The sequence below is a fragment of the Lagenorhynchus albirostris genome, chromosome 1 (assembly GCF_949774975.1).
Source record: "Lagenorhynchus albirostris chromosome 1, mLagAlb1.1, whole genome shotgun sequence".
Lineage (NCBI taxonomy): Eukaryota > Metazoa > Chordata > Mammalia > Artiodactyla > Delphinidae > Lagenorhynchus > Lagenorhynchus albirostris.
Window position 1 is genome coordinate 77,494,620 of NC_083095.1, and position 23,644 is coordinate 77,518,263.

General features: G+C 40.6%; 1 protein-coding gene across 1 annotated transcript in view; it reads right to left on the bottom strand.

The window, feature by feature from the left end:
* RYR3 (ryanodine receptor 3) overlaps positions 1–23,644 on the bottom strand; it is a 563,044-nt gene that overhangs the window by 227,396 nt on the left and 312,004 nt on the right. Inside the window, 5 exon segments of the mRNA XM_060146948.1 lie at positions 3,196–3,412; positions 17,450–17,510; positions 17,513–17,557; positions 17,560–17,586; positions 17,589–17,642. Coding sequence (XP_060002931.1) covers positions 3,196–3,412; positions 17,450–17,510; positions 17,513–17,557; positions 17,560–17,586; positions 17,589–17,642 — 404 coding nt within the window.

Genomic DNA, 23,644 nt, shown 5'->3' on the forward strand with positions numbered 1-23,644 from the left:
CCCAGTTGTTTGTGTTGTATTCAGAACTGACCCCAGCTCTATAGTGGAGTTCCTTTTCCCCTACTGCAATAACTTCTAAGCAAAAATCTGTCTTTACCCCTTTAACTGCTGTCCAGCTCTGGTCTTAATACAAACTCCCTCAGTATTTATCCTTCTGGAGTTAGCTCAAATGCCTCACCACCTTTTGGAGGTCTTCCCCAGGTACCTTCAGGAAAAGTTTCTCTGTGTTTTCCTGGTACCTTGCTCATGTCTCTCCACAAAGGTCACAAACTGAGGACTCAAATTTCTCTTTTTTTCCCCCTTTCTTTAATTTACTACTACTACAATTATAACAGTAAACAATTAATTATTGCCATTTTCATTTATTAGTTGATAGCTCCTAAGAAATAGGAGATTTCATATAAAAATCCAGATTTCTAATTTCCCCTGACCAGTTGAAAGATTGCTAACATTGGCCCCACACTTTTGCCTGGCAACTAGTCAGCTGGGGCTAAGAAATGGCCCCCTGCTTTAGGAGGGCCTGCACACTTGACCTGTTTCCCTTCTGTATCACCTCCCTGGCTCCTACAATTCTAGCTCTAGTATAATGATTATTAGTGTTTCCACTACTTGCAAAAATCCCAATTATTTTCAAGGAGGGGAGCTCATGGAAAAAACTGTATATATATTTTTTTTGTAGAAAAAGTATATTAAGTTAGTGATGTAAAAGGAGACCACAGAGAAAAGTAGCAATAAAATATTTTAACTATGTGTCATAACCACTATTGGCCTTTCAACTAAAGACACTCTTTAAAAAAAAACAACTTATTATTGAAAAGTCAAAGTTACGTGGCATAATGTTTTGATAAGGAGCAAAGTGGGGAAAATTATTAGTAAACAAATGACAACTGTATTTGAGTTTTATTGGTTAACTAATTTAATCTGTTTAAATTAATCACAGCCTGAAGGGGGATTTCCATGTGAAGGAACCACTTGCTTCAGCAAAAGGGGGAAATGTGGAAAGAAGCCTCCACAAACAATCCTGCATCATAATTTCAGTGACCTCAATTGGTGACTAGCTGGGATAGAGTAATATTGGCTTGGTAACTGCCTCCTGGGTGTCTGGGGCCTGAGACTGACGTCCCCAGGGAAGGCTGCTAGGAGCTGGGCTCCTCCCCCGCAGCGCTCAGCAAAGGCCTGGGGGTGCTTCAAGCACTGGACACAGGTAGCACTGAAGGATAGGGATCTAGTCAACAACATTTTATCTGCAAACTGGTTAATGTGCCCCAAGCAGGATGGAGTTGACTGTGTATCTTGTATTTAACTTCTCTTTAGACAATAATTTCACAGACTGATAGATTCTAAAAAATTACAAAGTCTCATTCAAAATAATAAATTGCACCTTTCCAAAGAGAACTTCCTTATTATTTGATTCCCAGCAACATTTCCCTCATTCCAGGGTCTATACATATTCAGCTTTGGGTCCAGACATCAAGGTTCATCTGGCTTGTTGATTTATCTCCACTCTTTGATTTTCAAATCTTCTATTCTGTATGTTTAGAAACTCTTCTCACTCTGGTCCAGTATTCTTTCCTCCCTCATCAAAACCTCCCCTCATTCTTTTGAACTCTCTTTGAGGCTTGCTTCCTCCAGGAAGCCTTTTCTGAGTAATACCTACGTCTCTGATAACTTGGTAAGGAGGGCAGCACAGAGAAGTAGGAACCATGTCCATGTGTACAACCTCTCCCTGCTTGGGCACTAACCACCTTGTGTCCACAGAAAAGCTAGTTTAGTTCTTTGGCCCTCAAACTTCTTATCTAAAATACACAGCAAGCAGATGATCCGATTCCTAGGATTACCCCTGGCTCACAAACTCCTAGCTCGTTTCCTATCAACATTCTCAACTCCAGCTACATTCCTGATGTTGTACTAGGCTCTGTGAAGCAGACAGAGAGACACTGTGATTTCTAGACAATGAGAATTCACAATCATTAGCCACAGGAGGTAAGAAGCAGACGCATGACCACACACACAGAGCTGAATGTAAGAGGGCCATAGAGGTATTATGGGAAAATATACTGTAGAGACCATCTACAGGTTAAAAGAGCCATAATCCTACAAACTATTATCCCAAGTGCCTCAGAGACAAGGTGCCTTTACACTTATTTTCTCTAACATCTAGAATAGTGATGTGAATAGCACTGGCATGGCAGAGGCACTGGAAAGCTGTTGTATGTTCCTCATCATAACTGTGTGAACGTGTGTCTGTCAAAACAGAGACCCTGGGAAGGGAAAGAAAATGTCCATTTCGAAGTGAGAGAGTGGCATGGACTTATATACACTACCAAATGTAAAATAGATAGCTAGTGGGAAGCAGCCGTGTGGCACAGGGAGATCAGCTCGGTGCTTTGCGACCACCTAGAGGGGTGGGATAAGGAGGGTGGGAGGGAGACGCAAGAGGGAGGGGATATGGGGATATGTCTGTACGTATCGCTGATTCACTTTGTTATACACCAGAAACTAACACAACGTTGTAAAGCAATTATACTCCAATAAAGACTTAAAAAAAAGAAAAGAAAATGTCCATTTACCAGCACCTTCTGCGGTCTCCATGCTCTCCCCTGTTGCTTTCAGTTTTACTTCCCACGCTTCTCCTACCTGCTCCTCCTCCAACCATCCAGCCACAGGAGAATATTCATTGCCACCTGTCCCTATTTTGTGCTTCTACTTCCAGGCTCTCATTCATCCCATTCCTGTTACTTCACCCCTGGACGCCCCTCCCCATTTAAGTTTATTAAAGGGTCCTGACTGAATGCCACTCTCTCTACACAGACTTTTAGAAACATTCTAGCATAAAGAACGTCTCTAGCATTTATTTGTGTACACGATCATTCTGCACATTACATTTGGACTTGAAAAAAAATAACACATTTGCTTCTTATCTCTTCAGCTTGGTGGTGCATTCCCAGAGAATACTGTCACGCGTCTGCCTATGCCTCCCAGAACCTAGTACAGTGCCTTGCATGTAGCAAGTGCTTAACCATGTTCATTGGTTGCAAAATCCTTCAAGAGCTCAATTGCCGCGTATGGTGGAAACGTGAAGCATAATGGTCGTTCACACATCACGACAATTCAGTAGAATGTATGATAAGAATGTTTCAAAGACAACGCAGCATCATCTCCGTGGGCTGCCTTCTGCTGGCAGCTCAAACCTACCTGACTGGTATCTATGGGGCACGGAATGAAAGAAGCTTGGGAGAGGAACTGGGTGGTACCCAGCAGATCTCGAACACCTTCAGCATCACGTTTATACTCTTTGACAGGCTCCAATCTCATCTTTTCTTTTGGAAGTAAGGCTTCGTAGCAAGGGGCATAGCCAGAGGGAGGCAGGAACTTAAATTCTCCGTGACGTCCCCCCATCAGGAAACGTACTCTGTTATTTGGAGAGACCAGGAAGAGAGAGGTTAAAAAATATATATGCCAGCCCAAATAAGTGAAAGTTAAAGATCAGCTCTCCCCACCCAAATTAGTTTTTGGGGAAGTGAATGATTTCAGATTCATCACAGCAAACACTCTAAAGTACGCAACAAAGCAGTGGAGAGAAAGCTGACTGTCAATTCATAGTGCCCCTGATTCTCAGTTGACCATGTCAGCTAAGTTCTTAAAAATGAACTTATACTTTAAAACCACTAGATTTTAAAAATCAAGTTCATCCTTCCTCTAGTAGGGGAATCATTACTGTAGATATTATTACTACAGTTTGACAAGAGTAACAGTGATAACGATGATGACGTTATTTTCTGAAAAGATCACATTCAAACTACAGCATGAGAACTTCAAGTATTTTTACTTGAGAGAGTTTACTCACACAATGATGAAAGAAAACATGATATAAATATTTGGGGAAAATAGGACATTCCCATTTTAGGGTGCAGCTAAAAGATCAAGTAACACGAGAGTATTAAACAGAAATGGTACACATGCCAAGAGGCATTAATAGAAATGATACCACTGAAGAGGCTGCAGTTCCCCAAAGTAGCCATATGAGGGCGACTGTGAGGAAGCATCAGCAGGTGGTTACAGCCATGGGGGTGCCAAATAGGCGTCATGTGTTTGCTCGCTAGGGTCCCAGTGCCTTCTCAGGGGCACCACCGCCTTGCTGTCATCCAGGCCTCATGCTCTGGCCCACTCCAGCAGTGCCCACAGGGGCCTCCCAAGGAAGAAGAAAGGATCCTTGGGGGGCCACAGTCATGGCAGGCACTAATTACCCACAAACTGAAGTCTTTCAATATTTTAATTCAGCATTCTGGCTGAATTTCAGCCCCATAGATATGATTAAGTTAGGGTTAGGGTTAGAGCCCATAGATTCTCTGCAAGAAGAGGGTGAAAGTGAGGGTCATAGGCTCTTAGGTTTGGGACTAGAAATATAGCTTTTGCAGATGGACTGCAACTATGTTAAATTGATGAGAAAATATGACTGCAATTTTAAATAATGAAGACATGGCAAGATACACAGCCCTGCAGGATCAACAATAATTTTACATAGGAAAAATCCATCCATACACGTAGCAGCTACACGTATTCACTCCCTCCAAGTTGTATTCGAGCCCATACGACTTGCACTGTTCTCCATACTGGGGATTCAGCAATGAACAAAGAATACCCTGTCCCTGGTGTCACAGAGCAGGCATCCAATGAAACAAATAGGATAATTACTGATTGGGAGACATCTGATGAGGGAATAAAGAGGGAGACTGAAACAACTCGGGGAAGGAGGAGGGTCCTAGATTGGAGGCTAGAAAGGCTTCTCCGAGGGGGAGATATTTTTATTAACCCCGAGGGAAAAGGAGGAGCCAATGAGTTCAAAATCTGGAGGAAGAGCATTCCAGGCAGAGGAATAACACGTGCAAAGGCCCTGAGGTAGGGAAGTGCTTGGGTGGAGGGCAGTGTGAGTGAGAACACAGAGAGCCCAAGGGGCTAAGAGATGAGGTGGCAGGGGGCAGGGCTGGATCAGGCAAGGTCTCTGAGTTGGGATTTTCTTCCCGGTGAGCAGCTTCTGAGGGATTTTAAGGAGGAAGAAATACAGGATTCTTCTAGCTGCTCTATGTAGGAGGCACCTGACACCAATCTAGTCCCCGTGAGACATGAGGCGGGGTTGGACCAAGGTGATGAAGGCCAAGCCGGAAAGCAGCAGTTAGATGCCAATTCTGTTCGGAACTGGTGATGGAGTGAGCCTGTGTGTGTGGAGGGGGGTGAGGTGTATGTGGGAAAGGTTATGATCTAGCAAAGCTCTAACAACAACACTCTCCACTAGATCTCACGTCCTTTTACTGGAATATTCTGGTGGGGCAGCTTTGCAAGAGAGTCTCAGTGTTGGCTGAGTAACTGTGATTGTGTGTAGCCTAATGATAAAACTGGAAAATGAAAATCTCTCTGAGTAAAAGACATTTAGGATTTCCCCCCCTTCCCAATATAAACAAAATCTTTATCCAAACAGCATTTTATAAAATGCTGTTTTAAAATTAATTACAGAAATCGTATGAAGCCTCCCACTTTCCCATTTTAAAGTAGTAAGCAACAATGATATAGAATTAGAACCACAAGTGTCCCTTGTGAATGTTCCTACGTTAAATGTTATATAACAGGGCACGATCTATGTGCATTAAGACTATGAACAATGATATAAGAACAAAACTGAGTCATTAGCCTGCAATGTTACTAATTTAGTAGAACTTCAGGAAATAATGACTAAGACTTAAAATTTCTTGAGAACTTTCCAAAATTCAATTGCAACATAACAGATTGTGTTACTGACATGTTGAAACTATGGGATAAAACTAAATTGTTTTGAACAAAGAATTTGTGTGGGCAGTTTTCTGCTTTTCCCTTCTCACTGAGCATCCTTCCTGTGAAGAGCTGAAGCTTCCTGGGAGCTCGTACAGCAACTGTATTCTTTGTTACTCACTAGCGTATGGATTCCAAGGCCAAGCGAACGATCTCTTACGAGGACGTCTAGATGGATTTAATTATTCATAAGCTCTCTCGCCAGTTCCGTTTAGTTTTAACACTTCTCTTATGCTTTTAAATCTGCTGTTGTCTTCCGGATAGATAACATATCAAGCAAGGTGGGAAGCCAGGGTAGCACTTAGGGAGAACAGTGCTGCTTTTTTATTCGGTTATTAAAAGGAGAATGGTAATCTGGTTTTACAGCTTAATCTTATCACCTCGAATGGCCACAAAGACCGTAAAATGAAAAATTAACGTAGCCAGAAATCAGCGTTTACTGCTTACTGAAGCATTCGTCTTCCAACGCCATTATGCTGTGCTTCAGTGGGCAGAAGGCATGGTTCTGGGTAGCTTCCCAAGTCCTGCCAGACAAGAGCCCTGCTCCCCAGCAGGCGGGACTGGATGGGAGCCGGTGTGGGCACACCCGCCATCTGTGGCTCCTTCCCTCGCTGCCCAGAGTCTGTGGGAAGGGCTCCAGCAAACCACCACCAATATTGGTGGTCCTCATGAACTCTCTCTGGGACCCCAGATGGTCCAGGTCAAAGGAAATCATGGGGATAAAATACAGGTTTAAAGGAAACAATCCAAAGAAAGAAATAAAATACCTGAAGCCCACTTTAATTATTTGAGGATATGAAAACGGGATCCCCTCTGTCTCCATTTTAGCAGAGGTCCCAAAGGCAGCTAATTCAGAGGATGCCACTATTTTCTCATCCTGAAGTGAAGTGCTGGACCCACTATGAGGATCCACCAAAAAACTGGGAAACCTTTTCAGCTTTAGCCTCTACACTGATAGGGAAGGTAAAGAATCCATCTGGAGAAAACCATCAGGGAGAAAGGGATGGGAGGTCTTGCCCATCAGGAGTCAAATGAGGGCTGTAAGGAACTACTCAGAAGTTTGTGAGTACCCCCTGGATGTAGTGAGGGTCATATCTGCCTAGTGATAGTGAAGAGCAGAGGGGGAAATGAGCCAGCTGCCAGCCATCAGAAAGGAATTCTGGCTGGAAAGGCAAATGACTGAGCAGAGATCAGAAACCCAGGAGCTGGGGGAGGTAGGAGGCCCATGCAGCTGGAGGGGGAGGGGAGGGGGGAGGTCTGGGGTCAGCCAGAAGGGAGCAGCCAGCACAGGTGGTAAAGCCAAGTCAAGGGAACTGAAGTTGGACGCTTCCAGCCTGGTGCTCTCCAAGAAAGCTACAAAAGAGCCTCAGAAGAGAAAGAAGCAGCAATTGTGCAACCGCTACAAAAGTCCTGATGCCACAAGGCAGCTGCACCAACTCCATCAGATGTGCCCATCCCCCAGTCATCTTGGGTCTGGGCTGGACCCTAGACCCTGGGGGGCGTGAGAAAGGAGCCAGCTAACTGAAGAGGTGCCCGACCTCAAACTGCAGGGGGAGCGGGGTCGGGCTCAAATATTAACTGGATACAAATCTGGAGTTTTTATACTACTCAGAAGATGGAGTTTTTTTTTTTAAGTATTGGCAAGATGGTTCCTGGCCTTAAAAGAAGTAATGAAGGCTATAGAACTGGCCCAAGAACTTATCCAGGAGTCCAGAGCATGGATTTGAAGGGGTGGAAAGAGAACCAACAAAAGTTACACGTATCTAGTCTACTTCTTCTGATAAATCTGTTTTCTGGCATTTACTGTTTATCTTTTAAATCCTTTGAAATTTAAAAGATTTAAATTTCCAATTAGAATATAAACCTCTCTTCTCTAAGTATATTCTTCCCTGCTCCTTGGGTTCCACTGAATCTCTCAGCATCGCAAAAAATGTTAAATTGCAAATAAAAAGATAATTTAAGAACGGAGCTCATTAAAATCAGTTCTTTACCCTCCAATTTTTCTCTACATTAATAGATTTAAAAAATCAATTTCATTAATCAATTTAATCTCTTCCACTACAGCACATGTATCATCTTCTGGGGTTCTTCCTATAACTCAGACATGCCATCAGCTCTCCAAGGTTTTTTTTTCTTCCTAAAGTGATTACAGTCAGTGACTGTGTCCTTAGATTTCTCCACTTTAGAGATGAGTAATGGCTTCAGTAATAGCCGCCTGGGAGTAGTGAAGTTTGAGGATGTGTAGAGGAATTTTTTATTGACTAGACTAATTTTAAAAAAACAGAGAAAATTGCATTGAAAAATCCCCACTGGCATTTCCAATTTCATCTTTTAAGATTTGTGCATTTTTGTTTGCCAGTTTGCAGGAGAGATGAGAATACCTATCGCAAATCCCCAAGTCTGAAAGACTGATCCATGAAAAAAAATAGAGTAAAAATCAAGACAAACCTTTGCTATGCTCAAAAAGGATGTCTAGGTTTCCTTATTCATAGCGTACTAGCAAACTGTGAAATCATTTTAGTCTTACTAGATGTCCCATTATTCTTATTGAATCCCTCCCAGGAGTTGGGATAGTGTTCCAAAGAAGAAAAAGATACAGGCTGTGGTTAGCAGGAGAAAGAATTAGCGAGCTTCTGCTGACCTAAATTCAACTCATAAGTCATGATTCATAATTGCATCTTTAGTCCATATCGCTAAGACGGGAGAACAATTTGAGTTATGTATGCTCTCACATTCATATTTCTTTCTGGCCAGCGTTTGATGAAAGCCCAGGGCAATCCAGCCAGCGCTCATCACGTTCTCTGCAAAAGTATATTTATCGCAGTAATAATTTCCACAGCATTGACCACAGCAAGCTGGAAATAGCTAAGCTACTGGTTACCTGAATTTTAGCCAAGCCTGGTGGATACCAACAGAAAACAAACAGCAACCGCAAATACCAACCATCTTTGGTTCGTGTTGCTTTTATAAACGAGAACGGGCTGGTAAAAGAGTTACATGAGAAGATTAAGCAGATCTACGGGGAATTTAACCATAGCTATGAAATAGATTCTACTACAGTGACTAACTCATCAATTTTCTGCAAAACTAAAAGCAGCTCTCAAATTTCACTACACACTGTGGCTTCTGTGGAATGTTCTCCGTGTGGCCCGGGCCATCATACCGCTTGGCAGGGTGAGATTACCTTTTAATAAGAGCTTCCTGGTATTTAAGTAATTCAACCTTTTGGGTGGGCTCCAAGGTACACATGCCTCATTCCAAATTCTGTCCCAGAATGAATAGGGTTGTTACACTCAGGGCCTGTTACACTAATAATACACTCCACAAACAAACCACAGTGAGAAGGAAACTAAGGAGGCACATTCATAACAGTTAGAAAAGAGAGCACATATTGACTTGTGGATTTTATTAGTAATTACTCAGGCTGCTTTTGACTTCACTGTGGGTAAACCAAATTGAAAAAGATTTTGCTCTCCAATGACCGCTGGCAAGGACAGCCTCATCAGGTATCATTAACAACATAGTTTGTAATTATAAAAATAATTGTGGGGTCACAAATTCAACACAAGGACCTCGGTAAAGACCGAGGAGGAAAATGGGGCCGTAGGAGAGAAATCTAATTTAGAGTCCTCACAGAAGTTGAAAGTAAATATGAGAAACAATTCTCAATGTTTGTATGATGAGGGAAGAATCTCTTTCTAGATAGGAATAACCTTGTACCTTGCTGGGAGGGACACTATGAAACTAGGCAAGTACTCTACTCTATTGGGTGAAAACAATAACTTCTTTTCAATTTTGTTATTAAACACATTTATTTTCAATAAGGTACTTGGATTAATATCTTGTTTTCTCTTTCTAGCTTTTTGTACAACTGAACTAAAGTAACACAGAGAGGAAGTGCTGGGTTTCAGCACCAAATCATACTTTACCAACTGATGTAAGAGTAAGTACTGGTATATTGATCTCATTTGCTCATAAGTGAAAATAAAAGAATTGGCTACTCCAACACAGGACCAGCACTGACCCTGAGCAAAGACTTCGTGTGACGGCCTGGATGTATTTCAGTAACATGTATTTCCCAAGTATGCAACCAACTGTGATTCCATCTCTCCACAGACCATATCAGGTTCTGAGAACCAAAGACAGGAATATGACACAGGTGATATTTTCCTGATAGAAAGGAGGCTTAAGAGACATCAAGTCCCCTGATATAACTTTTCAGCTTACCCTCATTCAACTGCTACGAGCAAGAGGTTCTTATGTCTAAGCTGTTAACTTTTCAAGTCAACGCATCTGGACCCCTAGTTCTTAAATTCTCTCAGCAGTTGTGCCTTCTAAATGGGTTAAACGTCTCATTGTTCTATCCTGGAACTCTGCTTCTTTTCTCCTGTGCACTGGAAGGATGCATGATCTGCTGACCTAGACACAAGATACTAGAAACATCTTCTACATATGAATACCTCTGAGCCCCCTATCTCTTCCCCTGCTAGCCACAATCTTTGCAAAGAGAAGATTTCAAAAAATCCCCAACAACAAAAATCATATCACACTCAAAAATTCCTATCTCTTTGGCCTGAGGAGGAGCGAGTGGATGAGTTAATGATTAAAAGTCATGCAATGTCTGAGATCGGATATACTGTTTGCTAAACACAGAATATGCAGAGAAGTCCACTAGCCAGCAGACTGGCAAAGACTTCTTCTCCGGAGATTTGACTTCTAGCTAAGCACTTCTCTCAGATGAAATGCTTGGGAAGTAGGTGAGCTTTCTTTGAAAATTAGTGAAACCCAGTGAGTAGGATATGGTCAAAACAAAGAAAAAAGGGAAGGGCACTGATGCTGGGTGACCAAGGCCATTAACTACCCAGGAAAATGCAGTCCTGAGAACTAACTGCTTAGTGACCTTGCTTCTCCAGAGAAGGCACTGAGCCAACAGGTGGATGATCCAAATGCTGTTATGTTGGATTTAGATTTCTGCTCATTCTCTTTACTCCCGGGGAATAGGGTGGGAAAGATGTACAATGGGGCTTCTGCTGGTTTTCCCCCTGATTGCCAGAGGGTCTTTGTTCCAATCAGTTTTCTTTGTGTTTACAGTGCCTATGTCTTTCAATACCACTTCTTGTTTTCTACATGCTCCCTATGGATAGAAATAGGAATGATACATTCTATCACACTTCAAAAGGGAGAATTGGGGTGAAATTCTCATGGAAATATTCTCAGCACAGAGAAACACAGGTAAAGAACGCTCAGCTCTTTAGAATATAGTTCCTAAGGCTGATGTTAGAGTCTCTGTCTTAACCTGTGATGAGCATATTTACAACCTTAGTAAGGTTTTACTATAGTGGTTCTCCATTTGTTACAAGAACGTCAAACAATGAAAATGCTTAATTTCAATATATTATATCCATCTACATGGGTATGTTTATAAATATGTCTGTATATGTGTGTGTACATGTGTAGGGATGTGTATACTGTGTTGCTATGTATGTTTGCAAACATACATTACAGGCGTACCTTGGAGATATTGTGACTTTGGTTCCAGACACCACATAAAGCAAGTATCACAATAAACTGAGTCACATGAATATGTTGGTTTCCCAGTGCATATAAAAGCTATGTTTACACTATACCGTCGTCTGTTAAGTGCACAATAGCATTCTGTCTAAAAAAAATGTACATACATTAATTAAAAAATAATGCTGTTAGAAAAATGGTGTCAATAGACTTGCTCAATGCAGGCTTGCCACAAAGCTACAATTTGTAAAAATTGCAATAAAGCAAAGCACAATAAAACGAGGTACACCTGCACTGTATACCAGCGGTCCCCAACTTTTTTGGCACCAGGGACTGATTACGTGGAAGGTAATTTTTCCATGGACAGGGGTTTGGGAGGGATGGTTCAGGTGGTAACATGAGCAGTGGGGAGCAGAAGTTGAAGCTTTGCTGCCCACCGCTCACCTCCTGCTGTGTGGCCCGGTTCCTAACAGGGGGTTGGGAACCCCTGCTGTATAGTATGTATGTTTACATATCTGTGTCAAATTCCAAAAGTTGAATATCATATCCAAAGGATAATTCTTTATTCCTAAATAGTCTATTTAATTGAGACAGAATGAAAGTTGTATCCTTTTTTGGAAAATATATGAATATGCCTTGATTTATGCATCTTCCGGAGGTACTGAGACCTATCACAGTGGTATCACTCTGGAAGTCCCATCAGGTGGATACTAGAAGCTCTCAGATGGATTTTTTGTGGTCCCAGCTTTAAGTGTCTGCTCTCCACAACTTTCCTCTTTGCATGGCCCTTTCCAATGGAAACCAGCGTGATTCTAACTGTATTGACTCTAGTCTCCCACTCAGTCACTTATGATCTCCTTAACAAGCAGGTATCAAGAATGGCTAAGAAAGTTTTGCGACAAAAGTTATGATGAGGTCTTGCCTTACAAATGTTAAAATGTATTGTCAGACTAAAATAATTAATACAGCATCCAACTGGTACAGGAAAGGGGCAACAAATACATGGAGGCTAAACAATACACTACTTAATAAACAAGGGATCACTGAAGAAGTCAAAGAGGAAATCAAAAAATACCTAGAAAAAAATGACAATGAAAACATGATGACCCAAATCATATGGGATGCAGCAAAAGCAGTTCCAAGAGGGAAGTTTATAGCAATACAATTCTACCTCAAGAAACAAGAAAAATCTCAAATAAACAACCTAACCTTACACCTAAAGCAATTTGAGAAAGATGAACAATAAAACCTCAAAGTTAGCAGAAGGAAAGAAATCATAAAATTCAGATCAGAAATAAATGAAAAAGAAATGAAGGAAACAATAGCAAAGATCAATAAAACTAAAAGGTGGTTCTTTGAGAAGATAAATAAAATTGATAAACCATTAGCCAGACTCATCAAGAAAAAAAGGGAGAATACTTAAATCATTAGAATTAGAAATGAGAAAGGAGAAGAACTAACTGATACTGCAGAAATACAAAGGATCATGAGACATTACTACAAGCAACTCTATGCCAATAAAATGGACAACCTGGAAGAAATGGACAAATTCTTAGAAATGCACAACCTGCCGAGACTGAACCAGGAAGAAATAGAAAATATAAACAGCCCAATAACAAGCACTGACATTGAGACAGTGATTAAAAATCTTCCAAAAATCAAAAGCCCAGGACCAGATGGCTTCCCAGGCGAATTCTATCAAACATTTAGAGAAGAGCTAACACCTATCCTTCTCAAACTCTTCCAAAATATAGCAGAGGGAGAAACACTCCCAAACTCATTCTACGAGGCCACCATCACCCTGATACCAAAACCAGACAAAAGTGTCACAAAGAAAGAAAACTACAGGCCAGTATCCCTGATGAACACAGATGCAAAAATCCTCAACAAAATACTAGCAAACAGAATGCAACAGCACATTAAAAGGATCATACACCATGATCAAGCAGGGTTTATTCCAGGAATGCAAGGATTCTTCAATATACGCAAATCAATCAATGCGATACACCATATTAACAAATTGAAGGATAAAAACCATATGATCATCTCAATAGATGCAGAAAAAGCTTTCAACAAAATTCAACTCCCATTTATGATAAAAACCCTCCAGAAAGAAGGCATAGAGGGAACTTACCTCAACATAATAAAGGCCATGTATGACAAACCCACAGCCAACATCATTCTCAATGGTGAAAAAATGAAACCGTTTCCACTAAGATCAGGAACAAGACAGGGTTGCCCACTCTCACCACTATTATTCAACATAGTTTTGGAGGTTTTAGCCACAGCAATAAGAGAAGAAAAAGAAATAAAAGGAATCCAAATTGGAAAAGAAGAAGTAAAGCTGTCACTATTAGCAGATGACATGATACTATACATAGAGAATCCTAAAGACGCTACCAGAAAACTACTAGAGCTAATCAATGAATTTGGTAAAGTATCAGGATACAAATTAATGCACAGCAATCTCTTGCGTTCCTATACACCAATGATGAAAAATCTGAAAGAGAAATTAAGGAAACACTCCCATTTATCACTGTGAGAAAAAGAATAAAATACTTAGGAATAAACCTACCGAAGGAGACAAAAGACCTGTATGCACAACACTATAAGACACTGATGAAAGAAATTAAAGATGATACAAACAGATGGAGAGATATATCATGTTCTTGGATTGGAAGAATCAACATTGTGAAAATGACTATACTACCCAAAGCAATCTACAGATTCAATGCAATCTCTATCAAACTACCAATGGCATTTTTCAAAGGACTAGAACAAAAAATTTCACAATTTGTATGGAAACACAAAAGACCCCGAATAGCCAAAGCAATCTTGAGAAAGACAAACAGAGCTGGAGGTATCAGGTTCCCGGACTTCAGACTATACTGCAATGCTACAGTATCAAGACAGTATGGTACTGGCACAAAAACAGAAAGATAGAAAAATGGAACAGGATAGAAAGCCCAGAGATAAACCCATGCACTTATGGTCATCTTATTTTTAATAAAGGAGGCAAGAATATACCATGGAGAAAAGACAGCCTCTTCAGTAAGTGGTGCTGGGAAGACTGGACAGCTACATGTAAAAGAATGGAATTAGAACACTCCCTAACACCATACACAAAAATAAAGTCAAAATGGATTAAAGACCTAAATGCAAGGCCAGACACTATAAAACCCTTAGAGGAAAACATAGGCAGAACACTCTATGACATAAATCACAGCAAGATCCTTTTTGACCCACCTCCTAGAGTAATGGAAATAAAAACAAACAAATGGGACCTAATGAAACTTAAAAGCTTTTGCACAGCAAAGGAAACCATAAACAAGACGAAAAGACAACCCTCAGAATGGGAGCAAATATATGCAAATTAAGCAGCTGACAAAGGATTAATCTCCAAAACTTACAAGCAGCTCATGCAGCTCAATATCAAAAAAACAAACAACCCAATCCAAAAATGGGCAGAAGACCTAAACAGACATTTCTCCAAAGAAGATATACAGATAGCAGACAAACACATGAAAGGATGCTCAGCATCACTAATCATTAGAGAAATGCAAATCAGAACTACAATGAGGTATCACCTCACACCAGTCAGAATGGCCATCGTCAAAAAATCTACAAACAATAAATGCTGGAGAGGCAGTGGAGAAAAGGGAACCCTCTTGCCCTGTTGGTAGGAATGTAAATTGATACAGCCACTATGGAGAACAGTATGGAAGTTCCTTCAAAAACTAAAAATAGAACTACCATATGACCCAGCAATCCCACTACTGGGCATGTACCCTGAGAAAACCATAATTCAAAAAGCGTCATGTACCACTATGTTCATTGAAGTTCTATTTACAATAGCCAGGACGTGGAAGCAACCTAAGTGTCCATCGACAGATGAATGGATAAAGAAGATGTGGCACAAATATACAATGGAATATTACTCAGCCATAAAAAAGAAATTGAGTTATTTGTAGTGAGGTGGATGGACCTAGAGTCTGTCATACAGATCGAAGTAAGTCAGAAAGAGAAAAACAAATACTGTATGCTAACACATATATATGGAATCTAAAAAAAAAAAAAAAGGTTATGAAGAACCTAGGGGCAGGACAGGAATAATGACGCAGATGTAGAGAATGGACTTGAGGACATGGGGAGGGGGAAGGGTAAGCTGGGACGAAGTGACAGAGCGGCATGGACTAATATATACTCCCACATATAAAACAGATAGCTAGTGGGAAGCAGCCGCATAGCACAGGGAGATTAGCTCGGTGCTATGTGACCACCTAGAGGGGTGGGATAGGGAGGGTGGGAGGGAGACGCAAGAGGGAGGGGATATGGGGATATATGTATACATATAGCTGATTCATTTTGTTATAAAGTAGAAACTAACTAACTCACCATTGTAAAGCAACTATACTCCAATAAAGATGTTTAAAGAAAAAAAAAGGAAAGGTGTAGAACAATGAACACAACAGTTGTCAACAGTATGAAGAAAAACAACATGCATAGTACAAGCCCTATTTAATTTAAAATTATTGAGATGTATAAATAAAAAGGTAATATAGCTATCTCTGGGTGGTACAATTAATTATGGGCTCTTGGTTTTTGTTTTTGTTTTTTTTTTGACTTGCATTATTCTTGTAAAAGGGAAAAAAACAACAAAAAAGAAAAAACTAAGTTTAAAAAGGTAAATCACAAACTGGGAAAAATATCTGAAAGCAATAATAGTTTAATAATCTTAATATATAAAATACTGCCCCCAAAATTAATACCAGAAAGGCAGAGAACACGGAATTTTAAAAAAATCTTGGGTTGAAATAACATGTAAGAACAATCAGCATAAAAACCGTTTAACCACATCAGTTATCAAACAAATAGGAAGTTAAAACTAAGACACAATTTTCTCAAACTGGCATAGATTAAGAATAACCCATAACAGTAAAAGTTAATGGGGAACCAATCAGTTGGGTAATCCCATATGTTACTTTAAATGATACTACAGGCCGAAATCCTTTATCTGAAATTTTTGGAGCTGTGTTTCAGACTTCAGAATGCTTCAGATTTTAAAGAAGACAGAAAATAAGATGTAGTATATATTAAACAGAACCTCCAGCTAGGTGAGAGGCTGTACCCCATAATCAAAACACATACGTTTTTGCTGTTAAGCATGTAAATATTCACAAGAAATTGAATACACGAAGGACCGAAAACAGCCTCATTTCTGTTGATGCCAGTTTTTTACACAAAATAAGTTCGGGTCGGAGTTTGCGGTGAAATGAGTTAAGAAAAAAAATGTATGGTTTTCAGAGTTTTTTAGGTTTCAGAATTGTTGATAATGAATTCTGAACTGTTCGTACAATCTTCCTGAAAATCTCTTTGGCCACACGATTGTAAATTTAGACTTTAAAAAGATTATACCTTTTGACCTCCTTCTGGGAGGAACTAAACAGAAATGCAGACAAAAGAATTATCCTCAAGGATGTTCACGATAATTTCATTTATAACAATAAAAAAGAAATCAGCAGGGAAGACTAACATAAAGTAATGGTTATATTGTGGGACAGCCAAATGAAAGGATATTATTGGCCAAAAAAGTCATTTTGAGAAGGATACTTTATAACTCAGGAAAAGGCTCTGTACTTACTGCTGAATGAAAAAAAATCAAGACAAAACTTCATTTTTAGTGTGATGTCAATTAAAAAATACATATATCTGTAATATAAAAGACTTGAAGAAAATACACCAAAATACTAATAGAGATTAGAACTAAACATTGGGATTATGGGTGATATTTACTGTCTTATCTATATGTTTCAAATTTTTTTGTAATGAGCATGAAATACTTTTTACAATTATTAAGGTAATTTTCTACATAGGATTTATCTTATTCATCTTACTATTTATCGGAGGACCTAACATAAACACTGGCAGGAGGTACGTGTCCCACAAATATATACACGTGACTCTGAATCGCTCCTCCCCTTTCACCATTGCTTTCTTCGGGGAGTTTGGCTTATGGTGCTGAAGGCCTGAAGGAGATTACCACACTCGCCAGCTCATAAGAGTGGTGGGAGCTGGGGGAACAGCTACTCTCCGTGAAATCACAGCCATAACTTACTTGACACCTGCTGAAAAGCTCACCACAGGGAAGAAGAGCCCATCTGTGTTGAAGTTCTCAAACATCCCCTGCACAGGCTGCCCGTTGATGCGGAAAGAGATGCTGGGTGCTCCGAGGTCCAGGCAACAGCTCACCACGTCGTCCGACTTCAGGAGGTGCTGGTTGATGGAGGCCACGGCTCTGGGTATGCGGCCTGGTGAGCAAAGAACAGGAAGAAGGTGTGTGGGACTCTGGGGAGATGCTCACAGGTGAGGTGAGCAATGAGACATGGTTTCCTAAGCTTTGTGAACAGGCAGCCCAAGACGAGATGAGTCCCAGAGGAAAGACTCAAGCCGCCAGGAATGAGAACAAACAAGAATTCAACCCGTTCAACGTGTGCTCAGATTCTGGCCTGGTGTCTGAAGTAACGGGCAAACCGCTTTGCTGGGTGTGGCTCCTAGAGTGTGTTATGTCTGTGTGTTTATTCACAGATGCCCCAAGATCTTGCTCTCTTCTATTTCCTCTAATACACATTCATTATAAATGTTAATTGTGTATACAGAAAAGTATAAACAAGGAAAAAAATGTTACAATACATGTTTTTGACTTTTTCACATATATTTAAATATTCACCCAAACTGGGATAAGGTAGATTTTGTAACTTGTTTTTTCTACTTATCACATTGCAAATATTTGATTGTATAACGGAATATTCATTAGAAACTAGATTTTTAATAGCTTCATAATACGCCATGAAAAGGCAATTTTTAAAAAATCCCCTTATGATGACTTTGTGAGTTCATAAATTTTGTACATATATCTATGCTATGTAATATTTCTAATCTTAGTTTAGAACTCTTTTTCAGTGGTTACTGCTATTCTAGTAATAGATTCCAAACTAAGTGGTGGATTTTAAAATAGTGAAACTACTACATTCTCCTTAATAAAAAAATTTAGGTACCCCCTTGTGGTTGTTTTGGTTGACTGACAAAATCATATTGTATTCCCTCCCACCCTTCCACAAACAGTAATGAGGCTCTACCCTGTGCCAGATACTGTACTTGGGGCTGGGGATCAAAGACTGAGGATCCAGTTCCCACTCCTAAGAAATCCATAGTCTTGTGGAAAATAAACATTCAGATAAAGAACTACAATTCAGTATAACTGTTGGAATGAAGGTGTACATGACGAGATGCCTTGAGAGGTAGAACAAGGTGCAAAGTCAGCCTGAGAGTATGGAACAAGTTAAAACTGGAAGAATGAAAGGTTCACCAGATAAATGAGAAAGAAACGAGCGTTCCAGACAGCAGGAACAGCTTATGCAAGAGGAGTGTATGAGTGTATGACATTTGCAGAATGGCTAGAGTTCGGTGAGGCTGGAACGTGGGGCTTTATGGGAGCCTCATGAGGGGTGATAGGGGAATAAAGGATGTAGAACTTGGACCACCGGCACTGCCACGGGGCAACAGCACCTAATATATTCGATGCATATTGGCAGATTAGCCTGGGATGGCCTCAGACTCTGTTTTTACAACTTTATACCTTGTTTCATCATTGAGGATGAAGAACAACTTCCTCATTGTAGGACCTACAGTCAACACTATTTAAAACAAAACAAATCTGAGCAAACTTGATGAGTGTGTAGGTTTGATACCTTTCCAATGTCTCCATTTGACAAGACTGAGTCCTCTCAGCTCCTTTTATGGAGTTTAGATATCCCAGGGTCCCAGAATCTTTCCCTCCTTATCATATTCAAGTCTGTAATTGGTATTAAAACTCAGCAAACTTTGCCATAATTGTCTCATTCTTAAGACTTCTTGTTTTCCCAGTAACAACCAATCCTTCCTGCTTCAACTATTTCTTTCTCAATTAGTTTAACTTCTGGAAAATATCACTGGAGTCATTTGCACCAATCCTGAGAGATTTCCATGAATTTGGGAGAACCAGGAAATTCTCGAAATGCTGGGTTGGACAACTACCTTTAAAAGTATCGAGATCCTTACTGGATAAAAATACAAATGAGAAGGACCTTTAGCTTTCTGAGATCCACATCAACTAGGACAAGACTGACAGGGTTGAATTGTGACTCCAGGGCCCTCTCGTCCCACCCTCTCACAATTCACTGTTGGTTTTTGTGCCAGGCTGAGCCTCAGCCAGTAAAGATGAAGCGCACCCTTCATGGGGGATGCTCTTCATACGGCACTGCTTTGATGCCACCTGAGACTGAGTTCTGAGCGTCACTTAGCCTTCAATATGCCGTAGCACCAAGAGCCTTACTGAGGAAGGATGGCTGGGAGTATCTCTCCTGTCCAGTCTGCTCTCTCATTTGAAAACCACCACCAGGACGAGAAGTTATGTCCTTGTGGTGAAGGACACTGTCTTTTAACTCCCGTGTTCTAGTAGAAGTTGCTGCTGGAACATTTGCCAAGAGCATCATAGGCAAATCAAAATCATAGTCTGAGCCTTTTTTTTTTTTTGCAGGACGCAGGCCTCTCACTGTTGTGGCCTCTCCCGTTGCGGAGCACAGGCTCTGGACGCATAGGTTCAGCGGCCATGGCTCACGGGCCCAGCCGCTCCGCGGCACGCGGGATCTTCCCGGACCCGGGGCACGAACCCGTGTCCCCTGCATCGGCAGGCGGGCTCTCAACCACTGCGCCACCAGGGAAGCCCTATTGTGAGTTTTGAATAAACTATTCCATAGAGAGTAACTGGAAGAGCCTGACACATTGCAAACCACAATAAATGCTATTACTATAGCTTTTATAACTCCAGACAACCAGACTTTTACAACTAGGCTAACAGTAGATAAGCTTACCCGAACATTGTAGGGATAGTATGTCCTTTATAATATTAGGTAAAAATAACAATATGGAGAATCATAGCATTGAGGGCTGAGTCTAGGAAAGTGATTTGAAAATTGAGTTACTGAAACCAATAAATCCCTTTATTGAAAGACTGTGCTCAAAAACTGTCACTTTCAAATACATGTACGATGTATTTGACGCTTTTAGCACAACCAATAGAAATGTGATGCTGTAGAAAGGAAAAGTAAATATGTCACAGTTTTTCTAAATCGCCTCAACTGCTTTTCCAGATATTAGGAACTCTGAGTAATCATCGGACCACCTCCTGAGACAGTCTGGGAAGTCTTGTGGCCTCTGCTACTAGTTTCTTCTGCTAGTCTGAAGAAACCTCCCCTGACTTAGAGGCTCAGGACCACCTGAAGGTCCCAGGAAGCTTGGAAAGGCTGTTCCAAGCCTAGCATTTTTAAGATAAAGGGAAAAGCCACTTTATCATATGCCGTACATCTTCTAATGAACCCAAGGGTGTAATACTGAGGGATTTCATCTCTCCTGATGAGTAATGTAGACAATTGGAAACACTGACGCTCAGCATTTCCATCACCCCACGCACCGCAGAGTTTGGCATTATAACGTAAACACAAATATTCAGGCAACTGGAAAGCGAGAAGATCCAAATACATAAAAATGCTGGTGTTCTACAGCTACTCCTTGACCCCTCTCCACACAGCGCTAGGGTTGGAAAAGTCCAAGTCACAGTAGGGTGTGTTTTGATAGATGAAACAATACCCTGGAGCTCATCTTAGTAGGGAGACACGTAAAGACCCTCTCATCCAAGTTTGACTGTAGAGCTAATTTTTCCTCATGAGCCAGAAGTTCTAAGAAATCAGGAAATACAATTTCATTCCATTCATTTACTTTCTGTATCACTTATCTCTTGGGAAGGTGAATTCCTTTGCTTATTCCAATTTTGCAAGGGAAAAAGTTGCAAAAAGGGAAGGGTAGGTGTGATTTCCTCCTGTGAAATTGCTCCCTAACCAGTGACGTACTATATAGGCTGCCCTGAGCCAAATTCACCCCCGACTGCAGTTCTGAGAGGCTACGTATGTAAAGGCTACATCAGGAGGGAGAAAATGATGATAAGAAAAGAGCCATTCCTCCGAAAGGAGAATCACAGTGGCTGGGCTGACTCAGGAGTCTGTAGGGAGGGCTGGGCAGGGCTGAGATGGGGGATATTTGTACAGCTGTGCTTGAAAGTGACTTCATAGGCTCTGGTGGCTAAAAAGACCGATTAAGGCTGCCCTCCCCCTACCCAGAGAAAAAGCTCGTTCATATTCCCAGGATGTCACTTTAAAACTTCCTTTCCCATTCAGCATGGAACCTGGGATCTTTTCCCCCTCAGGATGGGGCTCATCTCATGATCTTGAGTGAGAAACTCTGGACTTGGTCCTTATGATGATGGTTGACTTCATAGACACTGAAGGAAGGGAAATCATATTTACTTTGCATCTAGTGTGTGTCAAAAAATCCACATCCCTCATTTCATTTAAATTTCCTAAGAGCCTTGTATCATCTTCATTTCATCTGAGGAAACCAAGTCTCTGAAACCAAGTCTTTTTGCCTGGTTAAAAAACCCAAATAAGTGAAGAGCTGGGATTCAAACCCAGGCATACCTCCAAAGCCATGCTGTTCCTTCTTGAATTTCTCTACTGACAAAGTGTTAAGGGCTCTGCCATTCTTTCCAACTTTGGCAACATCCTCTGTGCTTTAATAAGTAGTTAATGACCAGCTCAAGGCAGTGGCTTAATTTGTGCACATAGATAAGTTTAAAGGTAACGGATCATCCATGTTCCTGCAAATGGCATTATTTTGTTCTTTTTAATGGCTGAGTAATATTCCATTGTATATATGTACCACATCTTCTTTATCCATTCCTGTTGATGGACATTTAGGTTGCTTCCACGTCCTGGCTATTGTAAATAGTGCTTCAGTGAACACTGGGGTGCATGTATCTGTTCAAATTATGGTTTCTCCAAGTATATGCCCAGGAGTGGGATTGCTGGGTCATATGGTAGTTCTATTTTTAGTTTTTTAAGGAACCTCCATACTGTTCTCCACAGTGGCTGTATCAATTTACATTCCCACCAACAGTGCAGGTGGGTTCCCTTCTCTCCACACCCTCTCCAGCATTTATTGTTTGTAGATTTTTTCATGATGGCCATTCTGACCCATGTGAGGTGATACCTCATTGTAATTTTGACTTGCATTTCTCTAATAATTAGTGATGTTGAACATTTTTTCATGTGCTTTTTGGCCACCTGTATGCCTTCTTTGGAGAAATGTCTATTTAGATCTTCCACCCATGTTTTGATTGGGTTGTTTGTTTTGATATTGAGCTGCATGAGTTTTTTGTATACTTTGGAGATTAACCCCTTGTCTGTTGCTTTGTTTGCAAATATTTTCTCCCATTTCTAGAGACTGTCATACTGAGTGAAGTAAGTCAGACAGAGAGAGACAAATATCATATGATAACACTTATATGTGGAATCTACAAAAATGGGTATAAATGAACTTATTTACAAAACAGAAGTAGAGTCACAGATGTAGAAAACAAATTTATGGTTACCAGGGGATAAGGGGGGGAGGAATAAATTGGGAGATTGGGATTGACATATACACACTACTATACATAAAATAGATAACTAATAAGGACCTTCTGTATAGCACAGGGAACTCTACTCAATACTCTGTAATGGTCTATATGGAAAAAGAATCTTAAAAAAAAAAAGAGTGGATATATGTATATGTATAATTGATTCACCTTGCTGTACACCTGAAACTAACACAACACTGTAAATAATAAATAAATAAATAAATAATAAAGGTAATGGACCTGGGCATTTACATCTCAAGGAAAAGAAGAAAAATTGTCAGACCAGTTTCCACTCTCTCTCCCTAGCCACCCTCCATTCCCTCCTGTAGTAAGTTAGAGCATCACTTCACTTCATTTCTACATCAGACAATTACCCTTTCATCAGATAGTCCAGAATTCACTGCTGTCCTGGTAGAAGCCATTAACAGAAACCTTATATCTTCTGCTGGAGCACACGATGACATATCCATCTGTCGTGCCTTCTGCTAGATATATATGTTCCCTGTGTGCTGCTTGGAGAATTCAGAATGATGCCCAAACCCAAGGAAGCTTTGTGTTTTAGTGAGCATGAAAGGTGCCAATTTTGTAGATGCTGGTTTCTCTACATCTCACCAGATGCTGAAGGCTGAGGGGTGAGGTCCCCCAAATGCACCTATATGGAGTTATATTACTATGTGAATAATGTTCAGAGAGCCACAGTCAACTTTTGAAAAACTGAATCCCAAGCCCCCTTCCCCTGTATTTCCAATCAGATGAGCCCTT